The sequence below is a fragment of the Sceloporus occidentalis genome, unplaced genomic scaffold, assembly GCF_023333645.1.
Source record: "Sceloporus occidentalis isolate IW3139 unplaced genomic scaffold, rSceOcc1.0.p SCAF_342, whole genome shotgun sequence".
Lineage (NCBI taxonomy): Eukaryota > Metazoa > Chordata > Lepidosauria > Squamata > Phrynosomatidae > Sceloporus > Sceloporus occidentalis.
In genome coordinates this window covers 416,227-437,194 of record NW_028317322.1, presented here as the reverse complement: position 1 = coordinate 437,194, position 20,968 = coordinate 416,227, and the positions used below count along the sequence as shown (strand labels likewise).

At 42.8% G+C, this 20,968-nt stretch overlaps 1 protein-coding gene across 1 annotated transcript in view; it reads left to right on the top strand.

Moving 5' to 3' along the window:
* Positions 1-20,968, top strand: part of LOC149274277 (rho GTPase-activating protein 31-like) — a 57,991-nt gene that overhangs the window by 14,141 nt on the left and 22,882 nt on the right. The window contains exons 2-3 of the mRNA XM_089505685.1: positions 14,116-14,218; positions 14,732-14,876. Coding sequence (XP_089361811.1) covers positions 14,116-14,218; positions 14,732-14,876 — 248 coding nt within the window. The remainder of the gene's footprint in view (positions 1-14,115; positions 14,219-14,731; positions 14,877-20,968) is intronic.

The window sequence follows — 20,968 nt, the reverse complement described above, 5'->3', positions numbered from 1 at the left end:
TTGGAGAATAAGAGAGGATTACGGCAATAACCATTTTCATTGAAGAATCAAAACTGACAGCGGTTAACATCTGAGTTCATTGTGTCCACCGAGCCTTTGTAGAACGTTGAGTCTGTATCCATGCCGAGTCTGCGGGGCTCTTAGACGGATCCTCTGCACATTTATGGGTTATTCCAGGCTGACCTTCCGGGTTCTTTTAAGGATAACCTGTGTTGGTTGACGGAAACCTTTTAGGGAACCTGTATCGCCTCCAAGCTTTTGGCCGCAGTGGGGATCATGGGTCAGTTGAGGAGATCTTCTGATCCCCCAAGACCGGCTCACGGACCTCCCACGTGGCCCCCCTTGCGACACGGTGCAATGTGAGGAGGCTCTTTGGGTAAGGTTGGTGGCCATGGGTCCTGCTCTGTCCACTCCTGATCCACATCTGGTCACACACCCCAATGCCGGTGTCCTGATTTGGACAACTGAAATGTTGGGGGGTATCTATCAGTGATGTTATAGTCCATTAAACTTTCACCGGTCAGATTGTCCAACTGGGTGAATAAGACTGAGTCATTCTGTTGCTCACAACAGGCAGTATGATAAGGAGTCGGGGGGTTTAGTAGATCGGGGATCAGATAACAGAGCGAGAATCATACAAACGGCTGATATGCAGCTGCCTGAAAACTTTATATTATGGGGCAAAAACTACAACCCTATTAAAAAAGGAAACAGCAAAATATTTTTTAAAACTTATTTTTAACCTGATATTAAAATTTTTTAAAACCGATGGGAAATATCGTGTAAACGCAGCATGCCCCAGATGTCCCGTGTCAGGGAAGGAAAATCCTGTTCTCATGCGGTGCCGGGTGGGACGCGGCGTCAGAAATATCACGGCTTTGTTTACATTCTTACAGACCGTATGAAGTCGGATCGCGTGTAATCCCTCAGCTGTTAGAGCGTCGCGTGGGGAGGGAGCATTCGCTAAACTTATTTCACTGAAAATACATCATACGTGCTGATGCATATTATTTCTGTTATTATGATAATTATTATATCAATATTTTTTTTAGCATTTGTGTTAATTTTGTGTTTTCCACGGCAGTATGATTGTGTGGCCGTTTTAGTGCCCTAAAATTTGATGGCTGTATTGTCGACACAAAAGTCCAGAAACACCAACATGAGGCGGCTGAACTGGACAGATTCATGTAAAAAGATAACTTTTATCCCGTATTATAAAGACGCATAAACCAACAAAATGCAGATGGGGCGGCCCACTCAGAAGGGCCACCATGCTCTGCTTTATACATAAACTACCGTTCAGAAGTTTGGGTTCACTTAGAAATTTCCTTGTTTTTGAAAGAAAAGTAAATTTTGTCCATGGAATTGATCAGAATCCAGCGCAGACGGGGTTAATTCTGTAAATGACTATTGTAGCTGGAAACGGCTGATTTTTCATGGAATCTCTTCATAGGCGTACAGACGCCCTTTATCACTCCCATCACTCCTGTGTCCCAATGGCCCTTTATCACTCCCATCACTCCTGTGTTCCAATGGCCCTTTATCGCTCCCATCACTCCTGTGTTCCAATGGCCCTTTATCACTCCCATCACTCCTGTGTTCCAATGGCCCTTTATCGCTCCCATCACTGCTGTGTTCCAATGGCCCTTTATCGCTCCCATCACTCCTGTGTTCCAATGGCCCTTTATCGCTCCCATCACTCCTGTGTCCCAATGGCCCTTTATCGCTCCCATCACTCCTGTGTTCCAATGGCCCTTTATCGCTCCCATCACTCCTGTGTTCCAATGGCCCTTTATCACTCCCATCACTCCTGTGTTCCAATGGCGCTTTATCACTCCCATCACTCCTGGGCTCCAATGGCCCTTTATCACTCCCATCACTCCTGTATTCCAGTGGCCCTTTATCACTCCCATCACTCCTGTGTTCCAATGGCCCTTTATCACTCCCATCACTCCTCTGTTCCAGTGGCCCTTTATCACTCCCATCACTCCTCTGTTTCAGTGGCACGTTGTGTTTGCTGATCCAAGTTTAAGTTTAAAAGGCAAATTGATCGTTAGAAACCATTTTGCAATTATTTTACAGCTAGAAATTTCCCTGTTTTCCATAAGAACAGCGGTAGTGTGTGTATATGTATGTATGTGTATAAATATATATATACACAATGTATAGATCTACATCCCTTTACACATTCTTCCCGTTTTCTTTAATAAACCGCCCCAAATAAACCCCATTAATAATTTAATACTTTACCGCTAGAACACTAAAACAACACGTATTACTCTTATTAATAATAATAATTATTTGTATTAATAAATAATTACAACATTATTTTTGGTCCGAATTGACAAATGTATTTTTGGATTCCTTGAATTTCACGAATGATTATAAATTGAAAATGAATTTAAACCCCGGACTGTAAATAAACCCGGGTTCCGTTTCCCACACTCCGTGGGACCGCTCTGTGGATTCTCATGTATCCAGAATGTCCCCTCCGGCGGAATCGCTCGGGCACATGATGCCGGTGGAGATTCGTTAGAAGATCCAGAACAATGGGGCATTGCATGGACTCCTCTAAAAACCGCTAAACAGCGATACGAAAATTCCTTGCGGTCCAAGCCCCGTGATAGTCATTTCTTTCATAGCTTGAGAGTTTGACTCGCCTTTTCTTTCCGCGGCCGGAATGTCTTCGAGGGGAACTTTTGCCCTGATTTTTTTCGGGAGAGCAGGGGAAGGCTCTGAGAGGGCCTTTTGTTCGTCGGCGCGGACATCGTGGGCTGAATTTTTACTTCCAGCTACACGGCAAAAATGGCACCATTCTGTGCAAACGCCGACTCAAAGAAGCCATTCTGTGTTCACGGCCGAGGCTTCTCCGCTCCCGGCTAATGCACAATAACTTTTACTCATGCCTTAATTGGGGGTTCTTTGACATAATGTTACAGGGGTGACGACGTGAAACAAGCTCCAGATATTTCCAGAGTTAACATATTTATTTTCAACGGACAAAATGAATTCAAAAATATATACATTTAAAAAAAAATTCAACAATATAAAGTTTTTAATACTTCCGCCATCAGCTGCTGGATTATAATGTTAGTCTTGTTTCCTTTCTTTTTAATCATCTGAGCTTTGCGGCTTCTGGGGGGGGGGGGGGGGGAGTGGCTTTGTGTAAGGGTGGGGCTTGCTCCACATTGGAGGCAGGGCTAGCTGTCAAAGTGGGCTCGGAGTAGGCGGAATGTGGGAGGAGAGTGGGTGTGGTCACACGCTGCTCACTTCCCCGGAGAAAGCAGAAAGTGACTCGGAGACTCCGGAGAATCCCGGGTATGGGCATGACTGTCATTGCATTGGTTGTTTCTCTGTCTCTAGATTGTAAGCTCTTTGATCCGGGCCCTCCTCACCTGTTGTCTCTGTAAGTCAAATTGTTATGTTACATACTACTTGTTATGTCCTGTCTACCCATTGTACAGCGCTACAGAATTTGATGGCACTATATAAAACAATAAATAATAATAATAATAAAAAAAATAAGTTCTATCTTTAGAAATGTTGCTATTTATTCAGTATTAATTATAGTGAAAAATAGCGAGGTCCCTTTTTTTAAATTTGTAATTAATTTGTTAAATCTAAGACTAAATCAGCCGGTTTCTTTCAATCCGTTTGTAACTTATTGTGGTCTGGCTCACCATAGGATTAATCTAAAACAAGTAGTATGGCATGATATCCAATGCTTTTTTGCTTTATTTTCAGAACTTCTTGGCCTTTCTGTAATCGTTTCAAATAGTAATTAAAGTGAGAATTTCTGGCAGGAATAGCCCCTAAGCGGGCGAGATGTTCGTTTCTAGTTTTTTCTTTCTTTCATGTAATGTAATAAGCGGCCCCATATTAATCATGTTCCAAATGTTCCCCAAACCTTAACTCAATTACATTTTGCAGTTCCCGTCCCTGGCGAGCAGCAGATGGGTCGAAGAGCCTAAATCGCTCGTGTAATTGGATTGAGACGGAGTTGGAAATGGTGATTAGTGCACAGTGAGCGTGCGCAGGACCCCGGACACATCTGTGTTCTCTCCATCTCATGGCGGAATATTGCGCAACATCGTTAAGGGAATAATATACAAGGCATGCTTAATTTATGATTCTAACTTAGGGCAAGGTCGGCAGTAAATCTGAAAGATCGTCTTATTATTATCAGCTTAAGCACTTATCCGATACAGAAGATGCAGCTCTGCTGCAGCAGCTTCCCTCAATCTGCATGGTCTGTACTTCAGCAAGTCCCTTTATCTGTTTATGCATTTACGAATCTATCTAGATCCTCCTAAGCAGGTACGGCAAAGCAGAGCGGCGGAGCCCTGCTTACTGATCACTCTGTGATCAGCAGGGATCACATTGAAAAGAGGGAGACATTTTTGTTCCCCTCTATTCAAAAAATATTTAAAAAAATATATAATTTTTTTTTAAATATAATTAATAATTAAACTTCAGTGATGTCACCATGACATCATAAGGAGTACCATCCAGTTCCATCGGTGAAAGATCTGTGAGGTCGTTTGAGCCGGGCCCTCCTCACCTGTTGTCTCTGTAAGTCAGATTGTTATGTCCTGTCTACCCATTGTACAGCGCTACGGAATGTGATGGCGCTATATAAAACAATAAATAATAATAAAGACCTCAAATGGATCTGCTGTCTTAAAAAAGTCTAAAAATTGAAAAAATAATATTTTAAAAAAACCAAACTATTACACCTCCCACTAGAAATATGCAATAATTTATTTCTTATTTTTTTGCTGTTTTTCGACTATTAAAAAAAAAAGTGGTATAAAGAGAAAGCCCATTCTATAGCATGGAAAAGGGGAATCCGGGGTGAACAAAGACATTCCCTTATTAACATAAATGTGTTTATTTTAGTGGCCGTGCGGTGAGACGCTTTTGCCACTTTTTTGCTTACCGTAAGCACATTGCGTCCCTCGTTCACTCGTAAACGGAATTTATAGAGATGTTTGTTATTGAGAATGCGAGCGTGAGTCAGCCCCTTTACACCCAGTGAGAGTTATATGTTGTACAGCGCTGCGGAATATGATGGCACTATATAATATAGTAACAATATACAGAGATTAATTCTGCAGGTTGCCAGAGAGAGCACTGGATTATTCCTGGCCATTGTTCCGCTATTACCACGCGACTCGTTATACGTTATTATGACATCATTCCATAGACAAACTGCTACAAACATATAATTGGGACATTACCCAGAAGCTTGCAATCTAAAAAATGAGGCGAACAAACGAAGCCCTTGAGCCTTACTGGATTTCTTTTCCATACGCTTTGAAATGAATTGATTTATTATTCAGCTTGTAACTGGTGTCAGGGGCGCGGCACTCAGAGGGGTGAATCGGTTTGTAGAATTTCCATAGACGCTCAATTCCAAGTTGTTTCTATTTTCAAATGTAGTTTTAAAAAGTAACTAAAAACTGCCAATTAAAAAAAAAAAGCCACCTTGTTTGAGGTAACACGCGTCACGCACCCAAGACCTACCCCAGAGAGCCACCTTGGGGCGCTCGGCTTTGGAGTGTTGCCAGGTGTTACCATTGCTTTAAATGCCCCCCTGGGCCGGTCAGGGGAGATGAGAGGATCTCCCAAACCGTTCCATGGCACCGTGCTCAAAAATTAAGACTGTCCTGCAAAAACCAGGAAACATGGAAGGTATGCCCCTAGTGGGCTCAATCGCTTGCCATATCGGTAGCCGTGGCATGCAGCCAGATGTTGGACGGGTTGCTGGGCGTCTCGCGTTCCTTCTCGCTCGTGTGTTGTGGTCATCGCTTGTTCTTGTTTTGCCGCGATGTTCTTTTCTTCCCCTTTTTTGCGTTTGTTCTGAATCCGTTCTCTCTGCTCCGAGCCACGGAATGTTCAAGGACACCGATCCTCCAATGTTTCCCCGATGGAAGCCATTTCCGTGGTCACGCGGCCCGTTCCCTACCCTGCTGACCAACCGCTAATCATTATGTATGGAAGACGCTATGCTTAACTTCAAGAAAGCCATCTTTAACCCCGAGGAGTCGGATGGAGACGTCGCTGCGAACTGTCGCTTAACGACATTCATCAGTAACTTCTAGTCACAGAACAAGACTGACGGATCTCAATTTATCCGGCTGGGGGAGAGAAGAGAGACAGATGACGGGAGAGAGACGTTTAAATACACAAAGGGATTTAACAAAGGACAGGAGGGACGTTTATTTCAAAGGAGGAGAAAAGTTAGAACAGGAGACCGGAATCTAACACTAGAGGGTCAGAGGCTGAGATGGAATGGAAGGAAGTTTGACTTCATGGAGAGGGTGGTAGATGAGTAGAACAGCCTCCCAGCAGAGGAGGTAGAGGCTAATACAGTGAAGGAATTTAAACATGCATGGGATAGACATACGACATCCTGAATCATTATTTAAATCTACTATTCAAGCTTTGCCCGTTAGCCGCACCCATCGTAATTCTGACGCATCCATCATGGAGTCCTCCCAACTTCTAACCCCCTCGGTGAATCCGGATGCTGCGGAGGTTGGGATGCCGAGTGGCACTCAGACTGGCAACGCGACTGATCATGCACACATGCGCAGTCCGGGACACCGGAGACATGAAATCAGGGCGGCTGGATTGCGGACCTGAACCCTGCTGTCCCGGCAGAGCTCGGCGATCAGTGGCATAGAGTGGCAAAATCGGGGCAGTTGGGAGGCATGATAATGTACTTAGTGTGATTTGATTGATGGGATAACCTCATCGGCTTCCTCACCTCGACTATAAATCAGGAAAAACATTTTAACTAAATCTTGTTAAAATGGACCTTTCTTGCGTTTTCTAAAGGTCACAAAGTGTTGCAGTTAAGTAGACATGATGTCACCGGGCCGGGCCACGCTCCGTCGGAAACCATCCAGGCAGCGAAAACAAAATCAGAATTTCCAGGCGAACTGATTGGGTTCATTAGGAGTCCAATTTACACAATTACGGTAAAAGCGAGTTATCTGTGCGAGGAGGAGAAGCTCTGCAGAGGAGATGAATTTTCTTTCGCACCAACTCAGGTGTCCAACGGTTTCCAGAATATAAGCATTTATCATTCGACAAGAGGTCATAATCTAACACTAAAGGATCAGAGTGCTGCGGTATTGTAAGGAAGTTTTACTTTACTGAGACGGTGGTAGATACGTGGAACAGCTTCCCAGCAGAACCCTTACGAAAAATTACTGCAGTTTTTCTGAAGTAATACTGCAGTTTTTTGGACATGAAAAAACTGCAATACTGCACTTTTACTGCAGTTTTACTGCATTTGTATTTCACTGTACTGCAGTTTTACTGCACATTTACTGCACTTTTTTTTTTATATTGCAAACCTACAGTTGTACTTCAATGTACCGCAGCTTTATTGCATTTGTACTTCCGTACAAAAATAACTGCAGTAAAACTGCAGTACAGTGAAGTACAAATGCAGTAAAACTGCAGTAAATGTGCAGTAATACTGCAGTAAAAGTGCAGTATTGCAGTTTTTTCATGTCCAAAAAACTGCAGTATTACTTCAGAAAAACTGTAGTAATTTTTTCGTAAGGGAAGTGGTAGAGGCTAATACAGTGAGGGGTAAGCATATGGCTCCTGAATCTAAGACCAAGGAATGATTTAGATTTAAGGATTTGAGACTGTACAAGGCAATATTGTATTCAGTATTATATATATATATATATATATATATATCTTTTTTTATTACTATTATTTTTGTAAATTTATATATATATATATTTTTTTATTATTATTATTTATTTTAATTTCCTCAGTTGGAGTAATGTTTTTTTCGGACAGCAGGAAAAACCTGGAAAGAAAAAAATAACACCCCGGTCAAACCAATTTCATATTTTTTCTCGTTCGATTGCCATGTCTTCCTTAAGATAAAAATGGTGGGAACTTTTCTGCTCATATAAAAACCTCCTGTGTTATCAAAAAGGCAAAGATTTGGTAGTGATAGGAAAAAAAAAATACATATTTTCGACTCGCTTGGAAAATGCGCCCTGTCAGAACCATGGAAAAAAGGGTTACATATCGGCTTACAGGAAGTGCCGCTGCAAAGGCAGGAAGTGAGGCCTAACATCAACAGGAAGTTGTGTGCAAACGCACGGAGAGGGTCTTCCAAGGCTGAGATCCTTGAAACAATGTTGGCCGGCACTTTAGACAAACGAGCCAGGAAATGAATGAATGTTGGGTCGTAGAGTACACAGGAAGTGATAAAACTACCTGCTTGGCCTTGCGGCGGGAGATAGTCGCGCAGGACTAAAGATTTGTTTGTGTTCATACACTCAGCTTGTCGTCACTCGAGTGGGTAGCCTTTAAATCACATACGTCCACTCTCATACCGCTCAACGTTCCCAATGGCCAAGTGGGGGCCACTTTTGTTTTGGGAGGTGGGGGCGGGGCTCTAGAGTGACAATAAATCTGGCTTTAAATCTAAATATTAATAGTTATTTATGAAACTGACATTTAGAAAGTGTTACATTTATTTAGAAATACAGAATATTAAAGTAATATAAAAAAAAACACCTGACCTAGAAGCTGCTGCCCTGTTGCTGCAGCAGCCCTCCTCCTTTTTTGGTCTGATGTTTCTTGCAGGCAGTGGCAGGAAAGCACTCCCATTGACAGGCCCAGACTGGCCACCTGGCACACCGAGCACATGGCCGGTTGGCTGGCATCACCTCAGGCGAACACATGTCCTGTCTGCAACATAGCTAGGGGCAAGGAAAGGGGCAAATGTATATGGGGCATTCTGCCGAATCTACCCATGAATTTCCAAAAGCGACACCATTCATACGCATTAAAGTGCGTATAATGCTGGGGGTTTTCTTTAATTTATAAGGCTGTTTCCTGCTGTTTCTATACACATTATCAGAACATCGTTCGGAGCAGGTTACCATACTGGGGGGGGGGTCCTTTCCAACGTGCTGACGGAAGGAGATGCGGAACATTTTTTGGTTATTGTGTAACTTTAGAAAAAGTCATGCGAGGTTTACGCTCCGTGGTCGGGGCACTCGGGGTTCTGCCATAACACACCGAGATTCCGTCACCATCCCCGTTTGCCTCGTTGTGAGCCCAACGTGATCGGTACGGGGCAAAAATGCTCTGCCCCTTGCAGCTATAGCCCATGGCAATGTAGTTTAACTCCTTCAGCACCAGGAGATGGCATCGCATTTCACCATCACCTGGCTATATGCAATAATTCCTAGACATTTTTTTTTTTTTTTGTTTTACATCATTTTCACGACGTATCCTGACAGTTTTTCATTCGGATGCATAAGAAGAAACGATACGGATCTCGAAAAAGATAAAAGCTGTCAGATAAGGTCCGCCGATGCTGTCATCCTCAGAAGTTTTCGGTTTATTCAAGAACAAATCTGTTTTCTTTATATGCCCCGTGGCTGCGGTGTGCTGTAGGATAGAATGAGCTCCCCGGGATTTTAGGACATTTGCAGCTGGGACGCTGCAGCTGGCTCGCTATGGACACTGTGATGGTCAGGAAGTCCTCACTAGTCTAAATAGGTTGGTTGCGAAGGTCTAACTGGCCAATTCGCAGATGGTGCGCTGGGGGACGGTCAGCAAGTCCTCCATGGTCTAAATGGGTCGGTTGCGAAGTCAAACTGGCCAATTGACCAATAGTGCACTGGGGACAGTCAGGGAGTCCTTTATAGTCTAAATGAGTTGGTTGCGAAGGTCTAATTAGCTAATGGTGCACTGGGGACCTAATGAGGAGCCCGGTTTTTGTTTTTTTCAGCCAATATGTGATTTTGTTACTTAGGTCAACATCCTATTAAAAATTGGTTTACTACTATTGAAACTACTACAGGCTTAAGTGGAGTAAATATCTAGAAAACTGTTGATAAGGTTCTAGAATCCAGATTCCATGTAGGTGTAACTGATGGTCTCGGGGTCTTAAAAGGTTTCTTATGTGAAGGCTTTCAGGATCACTTGACTTGAACTTTGATGGTTGAGAGCGACCAATACGGTCTGGCTGTATTCATGCAAAAAGAACCTAAAATCATTTTAGCCTGGTGATGTTCGCAGGGAAAAAAAGAATAATTTTTGTAGAAACTTGAACAATAACCAATGTTTTTTAAGAGCTCCTTGTGCTGATTGCGTAATAGTCCTTTAATACGCATTCTTCACTGGTGGGACTCCATGGAAGACTTGAGTGTCCCTACAAGAAGTTGCCTGGGTTCCAACATCGTTACATCTGTATCCGTCCCGTTTCTTATTCCAGTTGCCTCTTTTAATGTTGCCTTCTAGGTGGATTTGGGAGCCCATCGTGTCAAGTAAATGAATTGCCAACCTTGTCTCCATTCTTCTTTTGTTTCATTCCTTGTTCTCCTTAATTTATCCTAAAGTCCCTCCTCATTCCGGCCAATTCCCACATCTGGCACAAGGCCTGATCGTCTGCTGGTTTTTATGAGTCCTCTCTTCCTCCGCCAAAAACAATATTCCACGTAAAGTCACAGGTGAGAAATTCAGAGACGGTCAGGATCGCAGCGGGAAAGCTCAAATCACGGGCCAACATGTTCCCCTTACGACGTGACATGGGGAGTTAAAAAGAAACGGACCTTTTGAAATCTTACATACTTGGAAGAATGTCCCAGCAGTGGGGCATTTAAATTACCACAGAGGGTCACTTTTGGCCCGTGAATGACAGGGATATGAATGGCCATATACTCTGAACTTTATCCCGTGGCTTTTGGATTTTCATGACACAACAGCCTCCCGGCAGAGGTGGTAGAGTGAGGGTATTAACATGCAGGGGATAGACATATGGCTCCTGAATCTAAGACGAGACCAACGACTGATTAAGGGGTTCACCTAACTGAATATTAAAGTTTTTGGATTGTTTGATGACAATCTGGGCATAGACCTCACACTAACCTCTACATTATTAATTATTATTAATAATTCATAATATTATTTATTTATTGTTTTATATAGCACCATCATATTCCACTGTGGTGTACAACGGGTCTGTGGAATTTCTCAGCATCTGTTTGATGTTGCAGCTATAAAGTTTGTATTTTTAAAGAATTTTTTTTTAAAAAAATTAGGAAGAAAAGCCCACTTAAAAAGTAGCAAAGTTCTCGACATAATAATTAAATCTACGATGTTGATACATTCTTTGTTACATTGTGAGAATCTTGTCCAAAAGTGCTAACTGCGGAGGCCAAAAAGTACTAAATCTGATTCCACCGGGTTCAGACCCAGCTGGATGCACTTTTTTTTTTTGTTTTGTTTTTTTGTTTTTTCATCTATTTACCGTGAAATCAGCAAAATGTAAGGGAATTTCGAGCTGCCGTCTGGATGTTTCGGATTTTGGCGTCTTTACCATTTGGCAGCCGCGCGGCTCAGACTAGCGTGTCACCGATATCACGTCTGTCTGAATCATTATCTCTTCCGCTTTCTTTTACAAGTGAAGATACTATACATATGTGAAATAAAATATCCCGGGTTTTTTATTATTATAATTGCATGATTTTTATTTTTTTGGAAGGAAAATGTATGTTTTTGGAAATAACAAGTCCTGTACACTAGAGGATTGGATTTTTCTAAAAAAAACCTTGAGTTTTTTTACATTTTTACATTTTACATAAATTATCCTTTCCTCCCATCTGTATACAGAACTGGTAATCGTCCTTCATATTTATTAATAATCAACCCCCCATGGCATGTGCAGAAAAACCTCTAAAAATTGTAGTGTGATGTATATTAAAATTCTACATACTTTCAAGAAAAATGAATACTATTATATATATAACAGAATAAAAAAAATATCATAATATATTATAATATATAATATATTATAATATAATATATGATATAATAATATATTATAATATAATTATATTATAATATAATATATATTATCATGGAATAAAAAAAGAATATTATTATATTATCATGGAATAAAAAAAGAAAATTAATATATTATTATGGAATAAAAAAAAAATTATATTATAATAGGATTACAAAAAAGGATATAATAGAATTAAAAAAGAGGATTATTATATTATAATTTAAAAATAACAATACTGTATTAAAATAGAATTAAAAAATATTAGAATTAAATAATATATAATAATAAGTTATTATATATCATAGAGTTAAAAAAATATATTATTATATTTATAATTATACGTCATGTTATATCGTGTGCACACCCCTAACATTTTGGGTGTCCAGATCGAGACATCTGTGTTGGATGTTGGCTAGAGAAGGAAGAGGGGCAAATAAGATAGATGGCAGGACCAGAGGCATAGCCACCTGCCCAAATACCCTTTATCATTTGCAATATGGCGGGTCAGCCCAGAGAGACAGGGCCATTAATAATGCTTTTTTGCTGTTTTTTGTTTTTTTTTTTCTATGAAGTAGCTGCTGATGGTTTTATTGACCGCTGCTTTCTAAAGGTAGAATGAAAAAAATATTGTATACTTGCTAAAGTTTTATACTTAAAAAAAAAAAAATTCTAAAAACTTCACGTGAATAAGAATAGTCCGGTAATTTGTGTCTTTATATCATACATTTTTATTTGGGTTGGAATGTGCAAAAAAACATTTGTTTTCTGCACGTTCTTGTTTTTCATAAACTGCCCACAGGATGTATTTGCTAGGAATATTATAGTTCTAATAAATCATTTTACGTGTGAATTATGTAGGGACAATTTGAACTTCCTCCTAAATGTGAAAAGCGTCAGGTTTGGATCCTGTATAGATCATTGGAAACTGAAGCCCCCCCCCCCCTTGCCAATGCATAGTGTTTGTATGTAAAGTACTACATAGAGCCTAAATCTTATCACTTTGTTGACAACCCAGCCAATGCTTGCTGACATCAGCCTAACCTTACATTAAGTGTGAAACGCGCCGGGGTTTTATTCTGTATATTTTATTGGAAATCGACGCTCCCATGTTACCAGTGCATAGTGCTTCTATGTTAAGTACGATATAGAACATAAATCATATCACTGCTGATGTCAACAACCCAGCCAATGGTTATTCACCATCAGCCTGACCTCTGACCTTTTACTCAATGTGAAACGCGTCAGGGCTGCCTCCTGTATATTTCATTAGGAACTGAAGCCCCTGTGCCCGTGCTGATGCTCAGTCAGAGCTCGAGCGATATTCTGGGCTGAATTCAGCCATAAAGAGTTGAAAATTGAGTTCACAAAATCTACAATAAAACCCGATCCTGTGCTGAGGAGACCACCTTTTTTTTGACCACTTAGATTATTTTTAATAAAAAAAAGGGATAAAAAACTCCCCTTTTTGTACCATAAAGCCCTTGTTGGGTCTGTCTGCTCCATAAGTTTGGGCTCGTACTTTTCCTAGACAGAGTCGTTAGTTGTGAGGTTGGCTCTTATCTCCGTTCGCTAATTCATTCTAATCTAATTCTCACGCATAATCCCCGCTGGAGACAAACATTATGTCAGTGTTTTCTCTCATTCCTCGGAGCGGGTTCTTTCTTTGGGACCAGCGCGTTCCCTTTTTAACCTCTTGATTGCCGGTTATGGGACCGGGCTGCGTGGGCCAGACCGCTGAGACGGCATCACCGGTATAACCCTGTATGGAATGTTCTCGGAATAGCCGGTTTATGCTATAAAGGAAGAATCTTTCACCCGAGCGGTCCGAGCATTCCGCGGCGAAGACGTTTGTCTAAAGCCGTGAATGGGATATCCAGCTATATGTTCTTTAACGGGGTGAACTTTCTATTCTCTGCAGAAAACCGTGAGAATCTACAAAAATATAAATTTAACAAAAGGCACCAAAAACGTTAGATTTAAGACAAAAATTCTCATTCATTAAGTGCTGTATATTACCCGGGTACTCCACGCAGTATAGATTCCGTAGCGCTATTACAATAGGGGAAGCTAACAAAAACACGACAATATACAAAATATACGTTAACACACTGGTACAGGAGGAGAAGAGGGTCCTGGTCTTGTGAGCTTACAATCTATTGAAGATATTTTACTGAATCGCCTCCATGCGGGTCATTTCTACGATGAGGCGTTAGTTATCTGCTGATAGGTATGGGACCCCTTTTCGGTGACCCCCTCTTGTGTTCTTCTTCCAGTTCCCCTTGTGCTGAAGAGTTGCGCGGAGTTTATCGAGACCCACGGAGTGGTGGACGGGATCTACCGCCTCTCCGGAGTGACATCAAACATACAGAAGCTAAGGTAATCTTCAAAGCGAAGCCTGCCGGCCAGGACCGTGTCTGATGTCATCGGCTGATGCTGGGGATCGAAGTGGGTGCAAGGATGCCCTGTGTAATGCATAGTTTATTGGATGAGGAGACCCCGTACAATGTATAAATTAATTCGAAGCTGGTCCTATAGAATGCATAGTTGAGGAGACTTAAATCTTTCTGATTTAACTATACATTATACAGGGCCAGCCAAGCTCTTCTCTCAGCAGAATTTTAGAATTTATGTTGAAGTCAAGGAGGTAAAACCCCCATTTCTCCCCCTAACTCTCTCTTCGGTGAACAGACCCCCTTAACTACTCTATACGTGAAAGCCTAACCCTGATAAACGCTTCTGTGGCAGGAAGAGCTTGGCTGGCCCTGTATACTGTATAATTATACATATTATGTTCCTAGATTCAGGAGCAAATTTCTCACTGTATTAGCCTCTACCACTTCTGCTGGGAGGCGGTTCCAGGCTGTTACGGTTGTGTCTGTGTCGTTTCAGGCAGGAGTTTGGCTCGGACCAGTGTCCAGACCTGACCAGAGAAGTCTATCTCCAGGACATTCACTGCGTGGGGTCGCTGTGCAAACTCTACTTCCGGGAGCTTCCTAACCCTCTCCTCACCTACGAGCTCTACAAGAAATTCACAGTAAGGACTTTTTCCGTTCCTTCTCGCCCCGCACGTCTTCCCTATTAGTTTTAATAAGGTCCCCCCAGTAGCGGTTTGTCAGATGTTACTCTGCTTCCAGTTTACATCCATTGTGTGTTTTTGTATCTGTGCGGGATGGGGGTGTTAACCCCTCGAGGGCTAAAGGCTGGGCAATTTTCAAAATGGTTTAATTTAAACCCTGTGCAGCCGCACACCCGTAAGGCTGGCCCTGGTGGGGGCTTCCCGGCCCCTTAGAGTGGCGAACTCGGTCACAGTTGCGGCGGGCTTAAGGGGCCCTGCGTTAATGTGGCCGTAGAGGCCGCATAGGCCCAGTCTGTCCGGTCCTGACTCGGCCTATTTTAAGGTAGGGGCCTGGAGCTGCAGCTCCATCAGCCGCTAAGTCAATCCGGCCCTGCTGCGGCCCGGCCCACCGGGCAAATGCCCGATGGCCAGTCCGGGCCTGGCCACCATGGTTTCCTTGGAAGATCTTGGCTGGTACCTGTGAACATTTGGTCGAGGGTCATCTCTTCATTAGTTGTTGGCCACTGCTTTGTCCTTGGAAGATCTTTGTCCTTGGAAGATCCTACTGAGCTTTTTTGGCAGGTCCCACCGAGATGGATCTTAGAAGGTACCTTAAGTTCTAACTTTGCGACTATTAATCGAGAACTCGAAGTGTAACAATTCTGTCCGCTCAGCCTTTGAAAAGCAACCCAACTGCCCAAACCTCCTAAATGTAGTATATTCTCCAGAACAGAATTGTTCCTAAAATGTAGTTTTTAGCAACATTATTTTCTTTAGTAATAAATGTAGATGGAATTCGTTCTCCTCTGAGCTGACCTTCTGTGGATCCAGGTATTACGCCTCCCAAGGTTAATGTTTTGACCATGGCGCAATCGCTCTCCATAAAGAATAACAGAGACTCTGTATGGACGGGGACTCGGTTTACTGTATTATATACTGTGCATACTGTATATGTTTTTATTGCTAAGGAGTAAAGACCACGAGGCGTGACTATTTGAACAGGTTCGGGTCTGTCCGCAGGGACCTTTAAGCTGTGACTTAAGGCAGCCCAAATATGAGAAGTATCTTAAGTGGAATATGTTTAAACAAAGCAGTAGGTCACAAGAAATGCCCGAAGTGAGATAGGCAGGTTCTAGCAATCTGTCCTTAGATGTAATTGAAGGATGTTTTGCTTTACTGAAATGGTGGTAGATAAGTGCAGCAGCCTCCCAGCGAAGAGGTAGAGGCTAAGGAAGAGGTGGCACCTTTTGGCCAGGGTGGAGGGTTGGCAAAACCAAGTGGCCCCATCGGCCCTTTGCTGCCCCCACTTCTGTAACATACATATACACATTATACACTCTTACATTAACACACTTACACATACACACTCATGCTAACACACGGACACTTACACATACACACTCATGCTAACACACGGACACTTACACATACACACTCATGCTAACACACGGACACTTACACATACACACTCATGCTAACACACAGACACTTACACATACACACTCATGCTAACACACGGACACTTACACATACACACTCATGCTAACACACGGACACTTACACATACACACTCATGCTAACACACGGACACTTACACATACACACTCATGCTAACACACGGACACGTACACATACACACTCATGCACACACTCATGCTAACACATACACATTCACTGTAACATACATGCATCCATACATACTCACTCCGCCTCTAACTCCCATATCATCTCTCTCACTCTTACCCTTTCTCTCACCCCCTCTGTCTCGCCCACTTTTCTTCCCGAAGGCTTCTTTGGCGCACAGTGTGATCCTTTCACTGTGGTCATGTGACCCGCCGTGTACCCTCTTCCGCGATTGGGCTGGTTCAACTGGGACCAGCCCTTTTTTTGGGCAGTTGCCCCAATGCCCCCCACCGCAGCCCACCCCTGTTAAGAGGCTAATACAGTGAGGCAATCTAAACATGCATGGGATAGGAATAGGGCTCCTGAAAGACCCTTAAAGCGTCGCCATTAATAACCCGATGTGACCTGTGGAAAACCAGTTTCTACCTTCTTGTAACATAAAAATAAGCGCGCTGTGCCTCCTACAAACGGTCATTGTTAACATTTTTAGCGGCTGTCGTGATCGTCGCAGTGGCCGGTGCCTCCCCTGCAGGGCGAGAACGCTGACGTCAATCTGGCTTCTGACCCAATATAAACCCTACTTTATATTATCCGCCTAAATAAAAACCTTGAATCTATTAAAAAACCAACAACTATGTAATAAAAGAATAACAACGCGGCACGTGAAACAAAGTGGAAAAATTTGCCGTTTGACTGCAACAAAAGCAGACGGCCGTCTTCCACACCAGCCTTCCTATAAAGCCGAGGACTCTTAAGTGTTCTTTCTCGGAATTTCGCTGTTTTCCTTCCTACTCCCCGGGGGAGACCCTCCGGATTCTACTTTGCAATGAAGCAGAATGCTTCTATCCCATAAACAAAAGCATGGGCCTCCCGTAACTCCAAATTACCCCCTGTGCCGGGGCAAGGAAATGGAATGCGGCATGTTTTAACCCGTGCAGTGCCAGAATGGTGTCCATTGTTGGGTATGGCCTGTATTGTTAGGTGAAATTGTATGCAATCCTAATATTCCAGTATATTTGATGTGACCCAGAGGTCTTTTTTAAGATAGAAAACCATAATTTTATTATTATGTGATGCGCTGCTTGTTATATTATATTTATCCTTTGTACAGCACTGCGGAATATGGCGGCGCTATATAAATAAAAAAAAATAATAATAATATTTGGACAGATGCTTCAGTTATGTCATCTTTCAAGGTCTGAAGATCTGGTAGAGGGTACCTATGATCATAGGGGGGTGTATTCACTAAACAGGGAGTCAGACATTAACTTGCATTACGAAGGACCAGCCTCAGGAAATGTCTCCTCAATCAACTCTGAGACCTCAGAGAGACAGTTTGGTGTCTCTGCCACCCCCTACTATAGAAGGATGCATATTAAGGTACTCTCTGCGTGACCCTAACCCTCTGTGAGGATTTTAATGTGCATTCCTTAGGTAGAAGCTGCAGCTGCTTTGAAGCGGCTCTGTGGTCTGACAAGTACTGTTTGCACAATTGTTACCTTTAAGCATTTAAATAAGAAAACATAAACGGAAAGCCCCCCCCCTTTATTTCAATGGAGGCACTTTCCTTGCAATCAATGGCAAGAACACAGAGGAGTAGGAGGGCAGCTGCAGTGCCAGGGCTGCAGCTTCCATGTCAGGTGTTTTTTTTTCCCTTTTTCTAAGAAAAGCAAATGAAAGTACTCACAGAGTAGAGGTTTAGGGTTACTCACCGGGTAGTTTAATATGCATTCTTCTTTATAGGGGGTGTCGGGGACTGCGCCTTTATGGGGGGGAAATAAAGTTTATTAGGCCGTACTTACAAACAGGAGCCGCTCGCCCGCAGCTCTTTAACTCAGATTACGAGTGAATTATTGGGTGAATTTTCATTGGAATTTGCCAACCTCTCATCTGCATGTTTCAGAGATCTTACCCCGATGTATTGGTGCAAAGGCGTGCATCCTCCTACCAGCAGAGACTTGCCAAAAAACGCTGGATGTTCCACCCTCTGGCCCTGAAAGGGTTTAAGCAACCCGACACAGTGCCAACCAGTGCCAACCAGTGCGAGAACCAAACCACATAGATGGGATGAAAGGTTATCCGTCATCTACAAATTCATTTTAAAACAGTGTGATGCATTAGTCACAGATGTATAGATCAAAAGTTATAGCTGCAAAGCTCTATATGTTCCCACGCACATCATATATACGGTACATACCATGTGTCTGGACGGGACTGCATGCACTACTTTCTGCCCTGAATGTTACAATTTGATCTTTACACCCGCTAGACCCCTGACATGCACAACGTATGGATCAAACACTGGATTTAAAATAACCAAAATCATTTTTTTGGGGTGATACGGGTTCATTTTAAACTTCTATTCATATGTAAATATTTAATATCTGCCACATGCTGCCTGATACTGGTGAATTCTTCCGCCCCTAACATTCCAGGAATAATGTAAATGGGAATTTTGTGCCAGGCTCGGATTACATTATTGGACGATATCCACGTTCCAGGACTTTTTATCATTAATCTGTCGGAACACCTGTTTTTTCTACTACAGAGACCTGAAATATTTTAAAAATGCTGCCCTTTAAAGATTTACTTTAAAAAAAACTGATTTTGGTACTTTTATACTAACACAAATTTACACTAAAACTCACGCTTACACTCTTAAAGGTTTTGTTTATGGGGAATTTTCATTTTAATAGGGTGTTCTTTGGAAATGCGTGTTGGGGGGGGATTCTACAGAACCCCCCAATATTTTTTTTGCCCCTTCTGAGAATCCCGCAGCTGTTTTCCATGCCAGAAAACCGGTCCCCACAGGTTTGGTGAATGCGGCATGGGGAGGGGGGTGTCTAACGGGACCTCCATGCTCACGCACAGGAATCCGCCACATTGATTTCCTGACACTGATTGCCAATCAGCAGCGAGAATCCGCAGACCACAGAGGTATTGGGGAGCTGTAGCTCTGGGGCTGCAGCTTCCGCATAAGATAAATGTTTATCAAAGTACTCAAAGAGGATAAGAGTTACTTTAAGAGGCATTCATGTTTGGTTAGGCTGTGATGATTGATTTAATTATACATTATACAGGGCCCACAAGGCTCTTCCTGCAGCAGAAGCTCACTGGGGTTCACCCCTTATAATGTATACGGAAGTCAGAGATCTGAAACCACAACTTTCCTACAAACTCACCCAGAACTTCTAAATCTAGGTTTGGAAGAGGGGACTGCAGCTTTACGGACGCAGACGGGCAGCGCAGCCCGGGACAGATGGTTACCCAACGCGCAGCGCCTGCCGGGCCGGCAGACTCCGGGGTACTTCAGATGAGGCACTCTCGAGGTGATCCTTCTGTTACCAGCTGGAAAGCTTTGTAGAGGTTCCAAGGCGGAATTCTTTATTATCATCATATCCCCGGCGCTGTGCGATGCCACGCGGTCCATGATTAACCCTTACGGTGCCAGCAGCAATGCCTGATATTGCCTTCCATGCGTGTGCATAATAGCCCACTAACACATGCCTCCGAACTGTCCCGGCTTTTGTGGGACAGTCCCAGTTTTGCCATTCCATCCCTACCTCTCTCCTGTTCTTCAGGGCAGAGGAGGTAGAGGTTTTATTCTTGCTCTGAACACCACAACAATAGCATTGGACAGCAGTCCTGATTACAGCGGGACAGTTGCCAACTATGGTGTTAGTACAAATGGTCGGAGAGAAAGCGTTAATAAAGTCTGGGTATTTGGTTGATGAAGGGACGAGATGTGCCTGTGAGGAGTAACCGCGGCTTCTCTTCCGGCCCCCAGCTGCACGTTGGAGGCTCTTCAGATGAACCAGAGATACATTTGTCATTTTTAAGTGAAGCCTCTTCGGCCCCCCGCCGCCCCGCTCCCGCCAGCTATTTGTCATCAGCGCTTTGGGGGTTTTGTTTGTAAATTCTCGGTACTGTATCCTGGAGAGACCCCGTTACAGAAATGTCTCTTTCATGATATTTATGGAGGATGAAGAGAGGGGATGGAGATCGTCAGGCGGGGGGGGGGGGGGGGGGGGATGCGAGTTAACAGGAACTTTCTGGCTCCTAAGAAAATAACAAACTGGATTTTTGTCTGTCTGGCTCTTCATTTTTATACAAATTTGTCCCGATTTAAATAAATAGGAAAAAAAAATTGTAATATTTTAGGTAAGAAATACATTCGTAAAAAAATATTTAATATACAAATTTCTCTTAAAAAATAAAATAAAAATAAAAGCTGAATTAAGACAGGATCTTGGGAGGAATTTGTAGCATTTTTTTGGATGGTTTCATCAAACAGCAAAATGAATCTGATGCGATGTTGTGGTCTGGCTCAACAAGCGCTAGGGAGCCATTTGCACCCTCCATCTTTTAGAATATGTCTCTGAATGAAAGAGTTAAAATGTTTTAAATTATATCTGTTCGTGTTCAGTAAGGGAAGGTCCTGCGCAGCC